Source organism: Lampetra planeri, chromosome 13 (genome assembly GCF_965212315.1).
Source record: "Lampetra planeri chromosome 13, kcLamPlan1.2.h2, whole genome shotgun sequence".
Lineage (NCBI taxonomy): Eukaryota > Metazoa > Chordata > Hyperoartia > Petromyzontiformes > Petromyzontidae > Lampetra > Lampetra planeri.
In genome coordinates this window covers 223,527-240,914 of record NC_136119.1, presented here as the reverse complement: position 1 = coordinate 240,914, position 17,388 = coordinate 223,527, and the positions used below count along the sequence as shown (strand labels likewise).

The 17,388-nt window shown below is 58.6% G+C and overlaps 1 protein-coding gene across 1 annotated transcript; it reads right to left on the bottom strand.

Annotated features, from left to right (window-relative positions):
* Positions 1-116: 116 nt before the first annotated feature.
* On the bottom strand, positions 117-16,655 carry LOC144721851 (alpha-protein kinase 3-like). The gene is made up of 15 exons (XM_078599765.1): positions 16,299-16,655; positions 15,772-15,893; positions 11,718-11,835; positions 9,000-10,992; positions 6,697-8,389; positions 6,119-6,373; positions 5,657-5,804; positions 4,757-4,884; positions 4,372-4,407; positions 3,860-4,137; positions 3,664-3,752; positions 2,815-3,026; positions 2,314-2,362; positions 1,427-1,729; positions 117-1,131 (listed from the first exon to the last, which is right to left on the bottom strand). Exons 1-15 carry the CDS (start codon positions 16,424-16,426, stop codon positions 909-911), a joined length of 5,775 nt encoding a protein of 1,924 aa, XP_078455891.1. The 5' UTR covers positions 16,427-16,655; the 3' UTR covers positions 117-908.
* Between the last annotated feature and the right edge of the window lie 733 nt (positions 16,656-17,388).

The following is a 17,388-nucleotide window of genomic DNA, read 5'->3' as shown; positions in this document are numbered from 1 at the left end:
GCTGTTGAGGCGTGCTTTGTGAGGTGGTGTTGGTGAGGCGTGCACGGTGTGGTAGTACTGGTGTGGTGAGGTAGTGCTGGTGAGGCGTGTGCACGCTTCTCACGCATGCACGAGTGTTGACAGCGCCGCGCGCTGGGGCCTCTTTTATTTACATCGGAGTCCGAGCCGCGGTGGCGCCCTCTCAGCCAGACCCCGCGTGCGTCACCGGCAGCAGCAACAGAAACCGCTGCTGCCTCGTGCAGCAAAGTGGGGTGTGCGGTGCAGAGTGCGAACTTAGGCGAGCGCAGGTGCGTGGCAGCGAGCGCGGTAACACAAACATCACAACAAACACCCGTCGCTGAGTGCATAGCGCCCTCCCCCACCCCCCCTTCAGCCCCCGCCCGCATTTACCGTAACCATCAACACCGCCACGCCGTCTGCTCCACGTGCAGTGGACGTTAAGGATCCCGCGACGTCATTCGCTAGAGTCGGCCGACCGTGTGCCGACGTCGAGGCCCAAATTCGAAAGTTACACCACAAATTACTCCACTTGGGATCACACACAGCAACATCATCCCCTGCTACTGGCAGATTCGTGCCCGCATGCAGGCCAGGTGCCGAGCCACCTTCGTGCCGCACAGGGACAGCTGCCACTGCGAGCGCCCCCTTTCAAATGTTTGCATTGAGAGGAGAGACGTGAGGCGTCGTGAGTCGCCGAGGCATTTGAGCGAGCGCTGTACAAATGCGCGGTTAATTCTCGTGTCGTTATTGTCCACATCCTGCCAACGCGGGGGCATGCATTGCTCTTTTAAGCTGAACGTCTAAAGAGGGTGAGGGGCTGTGGAGGGCGGTGGAGGGGGGCTCACTCTTATTAGTAAAACAAATGGAACCGCGAGCACACTCGCGCTGTCCCCGTGCGCCTCCCCTCGTCAGCACCGTTCGTTTGCCCGATTGGTTTCATCCCCGGGGGCACGGGGGGCGGCTTCCACGGGGGGAGCGGCCCCCGCCGGCGCTGCTGCCTGCACCCGCAAGCTGATGTCGCGGCGGGGGGCCTGGGGGCTGGAGGGCTGGCGGGGGCTCTGTCCCCCTGATATCGTTCGCTTCCGCGGAGCCTGCGGACTGGTGGACAGGAATTTGCGTGTGGACTGTGGGCTGTTGTTTGCGTGCGAGCGAGCAGAGGTGAGCGAGTGGAGGTGGTGAATGGACACGTGGAAGTGAGTGCACAAAACAACGGCACCAGTTACAATACAATTCAAGAGCAGCAGTCGCAGCAGCAGTCGCAGCAGCAGTTGAGATTCGTGGTGATACCCGTGCGCGGGATGCAGTGAGGACTGGCGGCTCTGTACCATTATCTGCTCCCGTGTGCCAGCGTGTGCGCACCTCCATCTTCCCATGTGCATGCCCCCGTGCCCCCATGCGCCCGTGTCCCCACCCAGCGCGTGCTCACCTGGAGAAGGAGGCGCGCCGTGGTGTAGAGGGGCTGCCGGCGCCGCCCCCCGCAGACAGCGTGGCCTTGCGCGCCGTCTGTGGGCTGGAGCGCGGCGCTGCCACCGTCACACCCCCCTTCCTGGTCACGCCCGGACTGCGGGGGGCAAGGCCGCGGGGGGTGGCCTGTGGGCTCCCCGGGAGGCCCGGGGGGGGACCTCTGAGAGGCCGCAGCCGCAGCAGTGCGCAGTAGCGGTTGCAGCTGTGAGCGTCGCGGAAGGCATCAAGCGCAAGCGGAGCCGGAGTGGGGCCCCACTCCGCTGTCCTGCACACGGCACGGGTACACGACACACGGCACGGGTACACGACACGCGGAACGGGTACATAACACGCGGAACGGGTACACAACACGGGTATACGACACGTGGCACGGGTACACGATGCGCGTCCCATCGGTGAGCTCCGGCAGGCAAGGCTGCGTTGACTGGATCATGTAGTCTGCATGCCCAGCAGCACGTTATGGGCTAGAGAAAAGACGAACTGATGTGGTACCATTAGTGTCATGATCGACCTCTGTGGAGGAGGCTCTTGAAGGACGCTCCTGGGCAGTTGGAGGCAGTCGCCCTCCAACAACAACGGAAAGCAGCAGACAAGTGACACAATAACGAGCGGAGCACCGGGCGGCTAAAATGCAGCAAGTTGGCATACTGGGGAGCACAGATAATGCATCTGCCACTCATCTCAGTGAGTGAACCCATGACACCTGTGTGTCCCGTGACCTGCGAGCAGGCCTTCGACACTTCACGTGGCCTCAAGGTGCCTCTAGATTGGCACAAGCGCCATGGTGACGACACCGCCACTTAGTGATAAATGAAGGTTGTGTGTGAAAGTGATGTCATCGCCACTTACTCAGGAACACGCGTGGCCACCTCCACGTCCGTTAGCGTGAGGCCCACACCTGGCACGCACACACACAAAGACATAAATCCCCGTGTAGCCAACACCGACTGTTGGGGCAAGTGCTCTTAGCGAGCACCTATGAAGTCTAGTACGGCATAGCTATATGTGGGTGGTGTCACCAGAACCACGCCCAGCCACATTTGTCTCCCCAGTGCAGATGTTTCCACACCACACCAAGTACTCGTATGAAGCTGAGTCGAGGTAGGGGAGGCCCAGGACCGGTTGAGATGTTCGTCACCAACGTTGGCCATGAACGTGAATCAAGCCACCAGCTCATAGCGCAGTGCACTAACCACTTTGCCACCGCTCTCCACACTCTCGTGCACACACCCACAGTGGACTGTAATGGTTCGCTGGAGGATGTTGCATGGTGACTGTGGGCCGTGGTGATCATGGCGACTCGCCGTGGAAAACGTGTCACCAGAGCGATTGTGTTGCCGGGTGCGGTACCTTTGGCATTGGTCACGATAAGGTTTCCGCTCGTCCACAGGTAGAGCCAGTGGCGGAGAGTGTGGCACTTCTCGTGAGCCTCTCCCTCGGCCCCCGGGATCCCCCCTGCCCCCTCCGGCACAAACCGCTCTATGCGGCCACCCAGCTCAGGCTCCAGCGAGGCGTACGGCACGTGGCTGCCCGGCCGGAAGATCATGAATACCGGCACAATCCTGGGCACAGGCGCAGCAGTCACAGCAAAGCCACTGCCACCGCGGCCATCGGCAGGGCCACCTGTGCCTCACCGCATTGCCAGCGGCCGCTCGCTTTCTGGTGGTCAGTCACCTTCTCGTCACTCTTCTATCACTACTGCCGTGGGTACCGTTCCCATAAAATTCACTCGTTTTCTCTGCCAGTGTTGAGGTTGCCAGCCACTGACTGTCGTCTCACCCTGCACACTGTGTTCCACTTCCCCACTCACTTCCCTACTCACTTAACCACTCACTTCCCCACTCAATTCCTCCCTCACTCACTTCCCCAATCAAATAATCACTCACCTGCTTGCTCACCTACTGTCTCACCCACCCACTCACCACACTGCAGGTCACCTCACTTTTCTTTGTGCTGCTTCCCTCGCACTGCTCCACTTTGGAATTCCCTCTCCCACCATCGTCGTTTTTTTCGCCGCATTCACTAACAATTGTAACCTCGCGCAATTAAAGTGACCTACTAACTCTTCGATTACAACTTTGACAACGGTGCCGTTTCGCTGCTGGCCATTTGACGTTGTGGGGCTTTGGGCCCCTGTGCTCGGCAACCGTGACGGACACGAAACCGGGCGTGGTACACGTGACGACGGTGCAGACTCACTCGGGGACCTCTCCGAACCCCTCCACGGTGCGCGCCTCAGCGCTGAACAGCTTGCAGTATTCCCGCGCCGTGTTCTGAGACTTGCACACCTGCAACAGGGAGCACACAACATGGAGTCACGACGTTGATGGTCGCGTGGCAGTGGTGGTCGCGTGGCAGAGGTGGTCGCGTGGCAGTGTGTGGGCGGGTTTTATACCTCGACGGTGAGCTTCTGGTTCTTGGCGACGAGTTCGGCGGTGTCGCGGCGCGTGCTGAACGCGATGGCGCCGTGGACCTTGAGGACGCACGCACTGCCCGACTCGAAGAGCGGCGCCAGCCCATAGACGACACGCGTGCGGAACACCTTGCGGTGCGTCGCGCCGCCCAGCGGCGCGTCCTCTGTAATGATGCGCCCAAAGAAGCGGTCGCCCCAGTGGCTCGTGTCACGCGCGCCCTTCGCGAACACCAGCGGTGTCATCTCGATCTCCTCGCCGTCTGCAAGCGGGGAGACGCGCGGAGGCGCCGCCGCGTCGACGTTCAGGTTATATTTGTGCAACCGGGAGAGAAGTCAGTAGACCAGCATATGGTCTTAGTGGCAACAGTGACCTGGGTCACCAAAACTATGAAAGCAAAAACAAAGTACGGCAATCAAGCAAATAGAAATCCGAGTTGCATTGCAGAGTAGCTGGTGGAGGCGGAACAGTAAACCTCACGTTCTGGGGTATTCACCTTTGACCTCATCTCTGTTCACCAGCTCCCGCAAGACTGTGAACACAAGAGGGTTTGGAGTTGTTGGTTTAGCCCAGAACAGAACATTCTGGGGTGAGTTGCGGGACTGTGGGGGGGACCAACAAGACCTCCTGTAGTGGGTTTCCCGAGCCCAGGCTCCGTGCTGCGCACTCCTGTGTGTAGTGGTGGTGGTGGAGTCTGAGTGGTGGTGGTGGAGCTTGTGTGGTGCTGGAGCCTGTGTGGTGCAGGTGGTGGTGGAGCCTACGTGGTGCAGGTGGTGGTGGAGCCTGTGTGGTGGTAGTGGTGGTGGTGGAGTCTGATTGGTGGAGGTGGTGGTGGAACCTGTGTGGTGCTGGAGCCTGTGTGGTGGAGGTGGTGGCTCTACCCTCATGAGTGAGGTGCAGCTCCGCGGACGCGGTGCCGTGCCGGTTGGACACGGTGCACGTGTAGAGGCCGTGGTCCTTGCGCGAGGCCTGCGGCAGCGCCAGCGACGTGGGGCCCTCGTCCCCCGCGCTGGCATGCACAGGCACGCAGCACAGATCGAACAGCACACACACAGCACGTGCAACACACAGCACGCAGAGTACACAACACAGATTGCACAGTCATATACATGGCACAAACAACATATCCAGATTCTAGATTTGAAGCTTTCGTGACTGCAAGGAATCATATTCTTAGGTTTTTTCGGTAAAGTCACGTAGGGAAAACATCAAAATTAATGAAAATAAAATAAAAACAAAAATCACGACGTTTCGGAGGCAACACAAGTCTCCGTCATCAGGTGGGACCGTCACAGCCGAATTAGCTGCATCAAGTGAGGCAATGATTCAAGAAGTAATCCTTTATAAGCAAGTTGAAGGGGGGAGGAGAGGGGGGGGCTCATCATGGCTACCACATTCTGATGAGCCCCCCCCCTCTCCTCCCCCCTTCAACTTGCTTATAAGGGATTACTTCTTGAATCATTGCCTCACTTGATGCAGCTAATTCGGCTGTGACGGTCCCACCTGATGACGGAGACTTGTTTTTATTTTATTTTATTTTCATTAATTTTGATGTTTTACCTACGTGACTTTACCGAAAAAACCTAAGAATAACATATCCAGAGAGCGATACATACAGCGCAGAACACAGCACATAGCGTTGCAGCATACACCGCACACACAGCACACACGGCCATATGAGAAGAGCTGCCAATGCCCTGGAACACAGATTCATTATCGACAAATTATGCAGAATGCAAAGAAGATTATTTCCGTAATTTATTCTCGATCGGCGTGATCACCTCAACTCCATCTCCGTGAGGAGTGTCCCGTTGCGGCTCCAGGAGACGCGCGAGCTGGTGAGGACATTGAAGAACTGGCACCAGAGCTTCAGGTTGCCGGCAAGGTCCGGAAAGGCGTCCACGCGGATCTTGCGTAGCAGCTGGGGTGCTGGACGGGGGAGGGGGGTCACAGACGGCGAGGACGTGGCGAGGGTGAGCGCGGCCTGGCGAGGCCTCGTGCCGTACATGGAATGGAACGGAACACAAAGGTCGCCCGTGTTGCCTTCACATGCTGCGTGTAGGGCTGAGGGTTATGTAGCCTGGGGATTGTTTCGGACATTTAGAAAACCACTTATCTTTACACGAAGTTACAGAAACGTTACATAGCCTCATGGTGGCGATTGCATGTGCGTGCGTGTGAGTGGATGAGGGTTTTCGTCTCTGCCGCTGCCACTGCCGCTGCTGATGCCACAAGAGCTTTGCCTTTGAAGGGGTCGTGCACCGTGCTGGCGGTCTCCTCCGCCCTGCCGGGGCTCGGGTACTCGGTGGCCCTCTCTGCAGGCCCCGGCACCGCGTCCCAGCCGCGGAGCCGGCGCAGGCAGCCGGGGGAGCTGGTTGTCGCATCTGGAGCCCCCCTGGGCCCATCGGAGGCCTCGGGGCCCTGGGGGGCAGCTGCCCTCACGGATGGTGCCTTTGGGGAAGGTGGTGCCGCCACCTTCTCTGACGGTCCGGCGTCTACTGACACGACCATGCGCGCACGCACAGAGGCACCTTCCATCACATCAAGGCACCTCAGACCACTCTACACGCAATCAGCGACTCACATCTCATCTCAACGCGTTTGAAAGGCCCCCCCCCCCCCACCGCAGTGGCAGCTGACCCTGTGCAGCACAAGGTGACTCAGCAACTGGCATGTGAGTGGGCATCAGTGTGCCAGCAGGGGGCGATCATTGCTGCTGTGTAGAGGCGGCCTCGAGTTATAACTCTCCACGGTGCGAGGACAACCAACAACTGACAGGGACAACCGCGTGCAGGAGGAGCCGAAGCAACGGGGGGATCACCTTTTGCCTGGGAGGCCTCGGCGGGTGAGGCCGGAGCAGGCCTTTCGCCGTCGACCGGCGTCGGTTCCTGCGTGTCCGAGCCAGCGGTCGTTGGGAGGAGCAGCTTGGCGGCGTCCGATCCGCATGCGACGGCGCTGAGCAACACCGGTTGTTTTTCCGTCGCGTCGCCTTCCTGCTCGCCGCCGGGTGGCTGTGGTGTGGAGGCGGCGTCGGCTGCGCCGCGGGGGATGAAGACCTTCCTGCGGGCTCCGGACGCCAGCTCCTGTGGTGTGGCCGAGGGCAGCAGTGCCCGACGCGCCGTCTCCGGGGAGCTGCCAGCACCGCGTAGCCGCGCCAGCAGCGGGCTGCGAGAAGTGAGCCCCGTGCTCGTGTCCTCTACCAGGATGATCGGGAGCGCCGGGCAGCCCCCCGGGATGCGCTCCTCTCCCTCCTCCTCGCCGTGCTGCTCCGTTTCCACCGATATGAGGGCCTCGCTTCTCGCCACCGGCATCGGTTTTGGTGTGGCATGCAACTCACTGGCGTTATCCGTTCCAGGCCTCTCGGCAGATACGTCTTCGCCCACATCGCCGCTGACCTCGGCGGATTCCGTAAGTCTGGGTTTCTCATCCGCTCCATCTCCCTTCACAGGTGGTTCCCCACCCTTGCCGCGGTCGACCAGGGGCTCCTCAGGGGGCACTGCCAAGTCGGCGTCGGCCGCCACCTCCTGTTGAGCGACGACGAGGTAGTCTTTTGGCTCGGCCCGGCGAGGCCACTGCGTAGGGGGTGCGGAACTCACTTGCCGCTCACGCTCGGCCTTCCCGTGTTCCTCCACCGCTCGCTCCATCACCACCGGTGGCACCTTCGGGAGTTTGAAGACGAAGACCGAGGAGTCAGCGCGTACGCTGCTCTTTCCTCCACTCGGTATCCCTGCGTTCTCCCCACCTCTGTCTGCTCGCTGCTTCTCCCGTCCCAAGTTCTCCAGGTAAATGTCCGACTCCACTGCGCCTGTTTTTCCAGCGCTGGCCGCGCTGACGGCATTGGCTGCTGTGTTGGCAGCTTCACAACGTGTGGCACCACCCGCCCCGGAGTGAGGAGCCGACGGCCGCTCCGCTGCAGGGTCGGTTCCGGCCACGGCCTTCTGTCCCCCGGCCCTGGCGACCACTGCGGCGTGGACGGGCACTTGCTGGCCATCATGATTTCCCTCCGCTCGTAAACCCTTGTCGGAGGTTTCCACGTTGGCCGAATGGCAAACGTTCTTCTTCCCACGAGCCCCTTGCTCATCAACTCTGCTTTCTCCGGCCGGCCTCCGCGAGCCGATGTTGGCACGCGGGCCAATGCCCCCATCCGTCATCGCGCCGCCCGGCCTCATTTCGCTCCCTCGCATCTCCGCTCGTTCTGAGGGGACCCCCGGCCCCGAAGGGGGTGCCCGCTCCGCGGGAGGCCCCGGCTCGACGGGGGGGCCCTCCTCCACGGGGTGCCACAGGTCGGGCTCCGTCTCTGTGGTGCTGGACGAGTCCTCGGAGGACACACCGAGTGGCGATGTAATGTGAGCGTACGAGCACGTGTCGTCCGTTGAGTCGGTGCTGAGTTGGGAGGATGGGGGGCGCTGGCTGCCCGCCCTGCCCACTGTTGGGGGCGAGGGTGTGCCCCCCTCCACCACCACATCCCGACGGCCCCCCTCGTGATGGGCGTCTGCCACGCCGGGGTGTGGAGCCTGCGGCAGGGAGCGTTCATTTGCACAATAGCTTTGTACTCGTGATGTTGTTGGTGACGACATTCATATTCAGAAAATGTGAAGGTGCAGGCCTGCTAGTGGCTGCTAACAACACTGCTGGCACACGGGGACCTCCCTTTGTTTGGCCTACTATCCACAAGTGACAATTTAATCCTTTCCCATTCCAATTACATTCATGTACATTGTGAGTTTTTCTTCCGATTCTGTTCGAATGACGTACGTGTAAGTCAACGGAATGGAATTGGAAGAAAAAATAAAATTTAAAATTATTTTATCAGCACCAAGGCTCCCACAAGGCCATGCAGGAGGGCATGCGGCAGAGTTTGCCACCAGCTATCATAGAGTGTGACTGTGACACTACAGTTCTCTGCGGTGATTAAAATGTCTTTAAGACAACGGCGCTATCGCTCTCTAAATAAAATTAATGCTAACCGCTTTCGTGTTCCGAGATTCAGTGGTGACCGGATGTCTCAAAATGGAAAAAGGTTCATATGTGTCAGGTGGTGGAAGGTTTTTACAGCAGAAATGTATCCAGATTACGTCGCTTAACTCAATAACCAAGTACGAATCACCGTCATCATCGTCATACCTGCACGAAGCCTCCAGGCGCCCACCGGCTCCGGTGCAGCAGCATCATGGCGGCCTCCGGGGAGTCTGGCGGCGGGCTTGGGCCCGACGTCTGGAAGTACTCGTCACGGCGCACCCTCCCGTGGGGCCCTGGCGTGGCACGGCGCCGCGGGCCCTCCACCACGTAGTACTCCACCGGTGACTGCGCTGGCTGCTGTCGCGGTGACCGTGGAACTGACGGCAGCGCGGGGGGGGGCGGGATCAGCGGCAGGTTGAGGCCGGCGTTTTGCAACAGCCGCGGCACCGCCCCTTGCCGCCTCGTGCCTGCGACGCGCAAAGCGCCATCGTCACTTGACCCGCGGTTTGCGCGCGCATTCCAAGCAATGCCCGCAGCCTCGGGGCTGCCTGCCAGGTAGGCCAGGCTGCCCAGAAGGCTACTGCTCCTACCGGAGCCACTGCTGGCCTCCGTGCTGGTGTCAGTGCTGGCCGGGGCCACGCTGGAGTCACCGGTGGAGGATGAGGCGCGGGCGGTGAACCAACCGCCACTGGAGGCCGTGTCCGTGTCGTCGCTTGGCAGGGGTGTCTCATTAGGCGAGTAGAAGTAGAGTGGCGTCTCCGTGCGGTCCGAGTCGGGTGAGGGGAGGCCATCCGACAGCGTGTAGTATGAGTCCCCGAACTCCTCTGTCACGTCCGACGAGGAGTCAACGGCCTCTGAGCTGTAGTCAGGAGATGTGGCGCTCTCCTCATCCGCCGTGTCATATAAATCTTCGCACGCATCGCTCTCCGCGTCAGTTGTGCCCTGCCCTGGGCTCGTATTGGCTGTGGTTCTGTCCACAGCGTTGGGGCGCGACGCCGGCGAGAACAGAGGCTCGCTCGCCGGCATCCGCCCCGAGTGACCGCCGGTCTCGTCGTCCGTGCCGCCTGTGCTCATCGCCGTGTCGAAGTCGTCGGGGCTCAGTGCGGGAGACGCGGGGAAGCCAAGCGCTTCCGTTGGGGTGGTGCTCGCCGAAGACCTCGTGTCATCCTCGCTCGTTTTCTCTGACTCCATCTCGGAGGCGCTCAGCTCGGTGGGCTGGGATGTGTCGCTCGGCTCGCTCCCGTCATGAGCGCCGTGTAGGAGCTCGCGCAGGTACTCGCCCACTGTTGGGACCTTTGCATCCAGCGATCGCTCCTCCTCGGGCTGCTTCTCACGCTGCCGCTCGTGCTGTTCTGCTTCATCCACGACCTTCACCGGGGTTACGATAGCGGCCGACTCCCCGGTCGCCCTGCTCCTCTGAAAGTGTGCAGCGTCGGGTTTGTGTGCGGGGCGCGTGGTGATGATCTCCTCCAACGTCTCCATTACGTACACCACTGAGCCGCCACCACCACCGCTGTCCCCACCGTCGTCTGGGTCCCCGTGGGACCCATAGCCGCGACCCCGCGCCGAGCCAGACTTCCACGAGGCCTCCCGGTCTACAGAGCCCGGCCCACCGTGGAAACCGTTGAGCTTTGCGTCCGCCGCGTCCTGGCGGGCCTCGGCACGACCCGCGACCCGCTTGGGCGGAGATGCACGCCCGGCAAGGGGCCCAGTAGGAGGACCGGCCCCAGGCTCAGATGAGCCGCCGAGATGCGGCGTGTGCGCCGCCCTCTTGGGCGACGAGGTGGCCCTGCTTCTCGCTCGCTCGGCACGGACCGAAGCCGGCGATGAAGACGGCGATGGATTGCGGAGGTCGGGTGAGCGGCGTTTGCGGCGTGTCCGCGACTCAGGGCTGCGGTGCCAGGAGGTCGCCGTGCCGGCCGCTGTGGTCGTTGCCGGGGTGACGCCGTCATGCGCTGCCGTGCCCTTGTTTTCCTTGCCGGGCGCCCGCGCGGCCTCGCAGCGCCGCGCCTCTGCCTTGGCCTTCAGTTTGTTGAACCAGCGCTGGTGGATCTTGAACTCGTTCATGGTGGCCACCTCCAGCACAGCGGAACAGGACACAATGCCCTTGGTGTTTCGCGCCGACACCTGGTAGATGGCCGCGTCCTCCTCCGTGCACCTAAGTGGGCATGGGGGAGAAGCCGGGCCCGGGTTTGGTGGCTTTGCCCTGATTCGCTGCCACTCGCGTGCCCAGTGGGGATCGTTGCGTAGGCGTCGTGTCTGTAGGGGCCACGATGTGTGTGTGTATTTTGTGCAGTGCCTCCTGCCATTGTCGCAGTGGTTTAATTCTGCCTGTGGGGACCGCCGCGTTAGCTCTCAGCCCTGGCCAATCTGGCCAGGGCTGAGAGCACTGGACATGCAGTACGGGGGTCAGGTGGATGTGCGTTGAGCCTTGCCGCTGCCTGTGAGCAGCACGACCCTGCGTGTACTTAAAGCCCCAGGAGGGATCTGCTATTTGATACTGGAGGGCTGGTGGACGAGGTTAACGCAGGCTAATTACATGTCACCGTATCAAAGGAAACAGGTCCCCCATGGACCCTGAACTGTCGCCCCCCTCCCACTCCAACTGTATCTCCCTGAGATCCAGCCATGCGTGTATGGGTCACGTGTCTAAGGCAGGTGTGTTTGTGCGTGTATATAGTGTGTGTTGTGTAGGTGTTGTTTCATGTGTAGAGTGTAGGTGTGGTATGTGTCATGTTTGTGTTGTATGTGTTGTGCATGTGCAGTGCACATATGTCACGTGACGTGTACGTGTCATGTGTGTGTGTTGTGCATGTGGAGCGTGCCGTGTGAGCGTGTTGTGCGTGTGCAGCATGCGGTGTGTGCCGTGCAGGGCGCACTAACCGATACACCTTGAGTGTGTGCACTTTTCCCTCGCGCAGGATTTCATATTTGGGCAGCCCGCAGAACCGGTCAAGCTGTTCATCGTCACGATACCACAGGACCTCGGGCTCTGGGTGGCCTGGGGGTCGAAGGTTGGGCAGGGGGAGGGCAGCAAGGTCAGGGACTTTAGAGTCAAATGGTCAGTGAGTTCCTGCTTACACAAGCATCGTGGTGTGATAATGTTAGTGATTGTGGTATTATATGGACAGTGATTGTGGAGTCATTATAGTTATTGTTGTGTTATGATAGTGAGTGTGGTGTTATAATGGTTAGTGATTGTGGTGTTATGATAGTGATTTTGGTGTTATAGTGATTGGGTTATAATAAGAGTGATTGTAATATTGTAATGACAGCGATTGCCGATGTGATTTGTAACGTTCATCCTTACCCATATATATCGAAAGTTACATTTTTACGTGAACATTTATTGAAGGACTGTGTGTTGTTTTGATGTAGTCTGGGACTGTTTTTGCCGTTCCACTCATGCATTTTGAACTTTGTTACTTTATTATATTTAAGGGGCGCCATGGTAGTGTGATGTTATCTTCCTGTAATGGTATGCAGGAGGTCATGGGTTCAATCCCAGGCCATGGCGCCTGTATATTTTGAGTTTGCATATTCTCCCGGTGGTCATGTGGATTGTTTTATCCAGGTCCTCTGGTTTTACCCTTCACATTTAGAAAAATACGTTTAGATTATTTGGCTGCTATAAATGTCCACATTACAAGCCACTTAGTTGAGCTATCATTTGTGGCCAGGTTGCTTGTGGTAAAAAAAAATAGTTTAGTTTCATTTCATGCATTTTCTAGTGTTTACCTTTCCTATACTTTGCACTCTTATCTTTGTTTTCTATTGATTGTTGTAACTTTCTGACCCCGTGCCCCTACTGGACCATCTGTTAACAAGAGCTTCATAGCTCATCGGATTTCTCCAGGATAAATAACGATTATGATTCATTCATTCAGGAAAGCCACGCTGAGTCTGAGAACTCCTTCTCAGGAGATGTTTTCAGCCAATTTATGGGTGTTTGTTCTCAATAAAAAAAATATGAACGTTGGTGCTTAGCTGCATTTTACAGCGCTGATCAAGTGGTGTAAATTCCACATTCCTTTGGTGGGGGTGAGTCTATCCATCGGACAACCGCTGTTGATCTTCCCCATATCGTTATTTTGACCCAGGGGGAGGAATGATGATTGGTTGAATCAACCCCCACAACCAGGATTTGAACTTGCGACCTCCAGACGGCCATCCGGTTGCCAGCGCTCGCTGGTCAATTAAATTTGCTTTAACCACACTTTCGAAAGCTCATTATGGCTTCTCCAGGAGAACATTCATCTGGTACAATGGGAAGCTGATCCAATGCCCGATTGCGATTAAGGGATTGCTCCCTATTGGTCAGCCATGTTATATATGCTAATGTTCTGTTAATTGCTGCTTGGGTAATGGAGCAGTTATAGAGAGAGTGGAGAAGTTTTGGTACTTGGGCAGTGTTCTTATAAACAGCTCTGGTTTGACAGCAGAAGTCTCAATCCGAATCAATCGGGCGGCATTATCTTTTCATCGGCTGTGTAACGCTGTGTGGAAGTTACCTGGCCTGTCACTCCACACAAAACTCTGGATCTTCTCAGCCAATTCATGCCCTCCCCTCTATGCTTGTGAAACGTGGATCCCTCGAATGGAACATCTGCACCAGTCAGGCTGGCCTGCATACGATCCATTCTGGGTTTAACCAGGCTGGATTGTATGAGGAGCTCACATCATTGAAAGCTATAGACACATTCCCATCAGTGAGCTCCAGCGGGCAAGGCTGCGTTGGCTGGGTCATGTAGCTCGCATACCCAGCCATCGCATGCCCAAGCAGCTTCTGTTTGGCCGCGTAGAGGGCGCTAATCGGGCACGGCACGAGCTGGAGAAGAGATAGACTGAAACGGTACAAGAGGATCTGGACCTGAGTGGACTTGCCAAAGACTAGTACTAGTGGTTAAGATCGGCCTCTATGGAGGAGGCTCGTGAAGGATGCTACTGGGTAGTTGGAGGCAGTCACCATCCAACAACAATGGAGGACAGCAAAGCGACACAACAACGCAGGGCACAGCGCCGGGCGACCAAATTGCAGCAAATTGGCACGGGTGGTGCATCTGCCAATCATCTCAGTAAAGGGGCCGTCCATAAATGACGTCACGCAGGAGGGGGGTCAGACATTTGTGACGATGTGTGACGAGGGGGGGAGGGGGGGTTTGAGAAATATGACGTCACATCAAAATGCGCAACTTTAAATAAATATGAATTAAATACAATTGTTATAACAACACTAATTTTGATAAATTTTAATTATTAACTATTTGACTTTGTGTGACACCGTGTGACGAGGGGAGGAGATTGGGGTCAAAAATCGGTCAAAATCGCGTGACGTAATTTATGGACGGCCCCAAACCCATGGCACCTGGGTCTGTCCCGTGACCTGTAAGCGAGCCTTTGACACTTCACGTGTCCTCGGAGTGCAACTGGCTTGGTTTAAGTGCCGTGGTGACATCACCACCACTTGGTGGTGAATGGCGGCTGTTGTTGTATATGAGTGTGTGTGTAGATATGTGGGTGTGTCTATGTGGACGTGTGCCTGTGTGTGTAGATCTGTGGGTGTGTCTATGAGGACGTGTTCCTGTGTGTGTGTGGACGTGTGCCTGTATGTGTAGGTGTGTGGCAATGTGGACGTGTGCCTGTGTGTGTGTGCCTGTGTGTGTAGGCGGGTCCACAAAACGTGGACCCCCTAATGGAACATCTCCGCCGGTTAGAAACATTTAGGCTGGCCTGCCTACGATCAATCCTGGCTTTTTTAGGCTGGATTGTGTGAGGACCTCACAAATCCTCGAAAAATCTGGACAAAGTCCCATCGGTGAGCACCTCCGGCAGGCAAGGCTGCGTTGGCTCGGCCATGTAGCCCGCATGCCCAATCACCGCATGCCCAAACAGCTTTTGTTCGGCCGGATCCAGGGGGCTAAACGGGCGCAGCACGGGCTAGAGAAGAGATGGAGTGATGTGGTACAGGAGGACGTGGAGCTGAGTGGACTTGCCGATGACTGGTACCAGCGGTGTCAAGATCAGCCTCTGTGGAGGAGGCTCGTGAAGGACGCTACTGGGCATTTGGAGGCAGTCGCCCTCCAACAACAACAGAGGGCGGAGGAGCGACACTCACAACAACGAGCGGAGCGCCGGGTGGCTAAAGCACAGCAAGTTGGCACAGTAGGGGGCACAAGTGGTGCATCAACCAGTCATCTCGGTCATCTCAGTCAGTCGACCCGTGGCACCTGGGTTTGCCCCGTGACCTCCTGCCAGCGGGCGTTCGACACTTCACGTGGCCTCAAGGTTCACATGGCCTGGCACAAGCGTCGTGGTGACGTCACCGCCACTTAGTGGCGAATGGCGGTTGTTGTTGTGTGTAGGTGTGTGTGGGTGTGTGTGTGGATGTGTGTGTAGGTGTGTGTGTGTAGGTGTGTGGGTGTGTGTGTGGGTGTGTGTGGGTGTGTGTGTGTAGGGGTGGGTGTGTAGGTGTGGGTGTGTGTGTAAGTGTGGAGCGGTAGTGTAGCGGTTAGCGCGCTGCGCTATGAACCTGGCGACCCGGGTTCGATTCCCGCTCACGGCTAACACCAGTGACGATTATCTGAACCGGTCCTGGGCCTCCCCTAGGTCGACTCAGCCTTAAATGAGTACCTGGTGCGGTGTGTAAACATCGCCACTGGGGAGACAAAGGCGGTCGGGCGTGGTGCTGGCCACCCACCCCCTCGTGTACCGTTCCGGCCTTCATAGGTGCTCGCTAACAGCACTTGCCCCTACAGTCTGTTAAGGCTATACGGGGGATCTTTGTAAGTGTGGGTGTGCGTGTAGGTGTGTGTTTAGGTGTGTATAGGGGTGGGTGTGTGTGTGGGTGTGTGTGTGTAGGTGTGTGTGTAGGTGTGTGTGTAGGTGTGTGTATAGGTGTGGATGTGTGTGTAGATGTGTGTGTGGGTGTGCGCGCTACCGCTCACGGTGCACGTGAAGCGCACGTCGGTATCCTCGCTCACGGCGCGCGACCTTGGGGTCACGGCAAACATCGGAGATGACTCCTCCGCCAGCTGCGACATGACGGTGCACAGGGTGTGCCTGGACAGGGGGCACAGAGGGTACCGGGCCACGGGGAGATGGTCACAGGCACGAGGATAGCACAGGGGGCATGAGGCAATGAGAGTACAAGCCAACGGGGTGTGGTGGCAAGGGCACGGGCTAAGGACAAGGTTAGATGTTAAGAGGCAGAATGAAATAGGGCAAGGGGCAGGGGGGCATGGAGCACAGGACATGGAGCACAGGACATGGAACACAGGACAAGGGGTTATGGGGATGTGGTCACAAGGGACGCCCCCCCCCCCGCCCCCCCCCCCCAACATCCCTCGCTCTATATCAGCTGATCCAGGATCGGGGGCAAGGGGACACAGGCCAAGGGGGTACACGGAGCGCAATGGCAGGGGTCGAGGTTTCTACCCTAACCCTTGGTGCGTGACCCCCCCTTACCGGTTCTCTGGCCGCACGTCGGAGAGGTATGGGTTGAGCTCCCGGGACGAGCTCTTCTTGGGCGTGTGCGGCGTGTAGCGGGTACCCTGACCCGGGGCTCCGGGCCCGTTCCGAGAGCGGGACGTCATCGCTGCTGCTGCTGTTGGTAATGGTGATGATGATTGCTGGTGATCCTGCTGCGGAGAAGGGAGAACGGTAGGAGTTAGGGTGACGGCGAGGAGGGAGGGTTGAGGAGGAGTGGGATAAGGAGAGAGTTGAGTGGGAGAAGGATGAGGAGGATAAAAGGGAATGGGATGAGGGGTGGAATCAGGACGATGAGCATGAGTGTAGAACTGAGATGAGGATGAGAAAAGCGTTCAGGAGGAGCTGGATGATGAGAGAGTTGAGAATGAGTGAGAGATGAGGTTCGGGATTGCGAGCAGCAGCTGCAGGTGCGGGCGCACGGGGGGCCACGGGCCTCGTAAACAGCTCCGTGCGTCATGGAATGTTGGCGTCGTTGACCTCGTGCAGGGGTCCAGGGAGGGGGCCCCGGGGCCGGGCCTTGCCCCGGACCGCTCCCGCCGTCACCCCCGAACCCCGCAGGGCAGTGGCTGACCCTATCAAGGGGCCCCGAGGGGGTCTGCCAGGGTCGCCACTCCACTCAGTCCGTTCCTCGACAGCCGTTCTCGTCGCAGCTCCACGTAAAACGCAATCATCGCGACGGCGGGGGCACGCCGGGGAAGAGGTCGCCTGCGTCCTCTAGGGACCCAGGGACCCCCGCTCCCCGGGTCCTCCAGGCGAGTGGACACATGGACGTGGACTTCTGATCATGGCCCCCGTGGTCCCTACGGTAGGGATCGGCTCAGGGACCCCAGTGGAGACTTGAGGGGCCCCGGGCCCCGTCACAGTCACGGGAGCTGCGTCTCGCCAGCTGGCGCCTAAAAATACCCCGAGTCGCCCTCTCTCCCACAAGAACCCCCACGCCCCTGGGCTCTCCGCGACCCCCGATCGGCCCCGTCTCTGACGCGGCTCCGGGGAGTCCCCGTGGGTCGCCGCGGGTACCCGGGGAGAGCGCGAACTCACTCACTCACTCACCGCGGGGAGCTGGTGC

Coding starts and splice junctions, on each gene's coding strand:
- LOC144721851 (XM_078599765.1), bottom strand. CDS start 16,426: ATGACGTCCCGCTCTCGGAACGGGCCCGGAGCCCCGGGTCAGGGTACC. Junction 3,753..3,859: donor ACCAGAAGCTCACCGTCGAG/GTATAAAACCCG, acceptor TCCCTGTTGCAG/GTGTGCAAGTCTCAGAACAC. Junction 2,363..2,814: donor TATCGTGACCAATGCCAAAG/GTACCGCACCCG, acceptor TGTGCGTGCCAG/GTGTGGGCCTCACGCTAACG.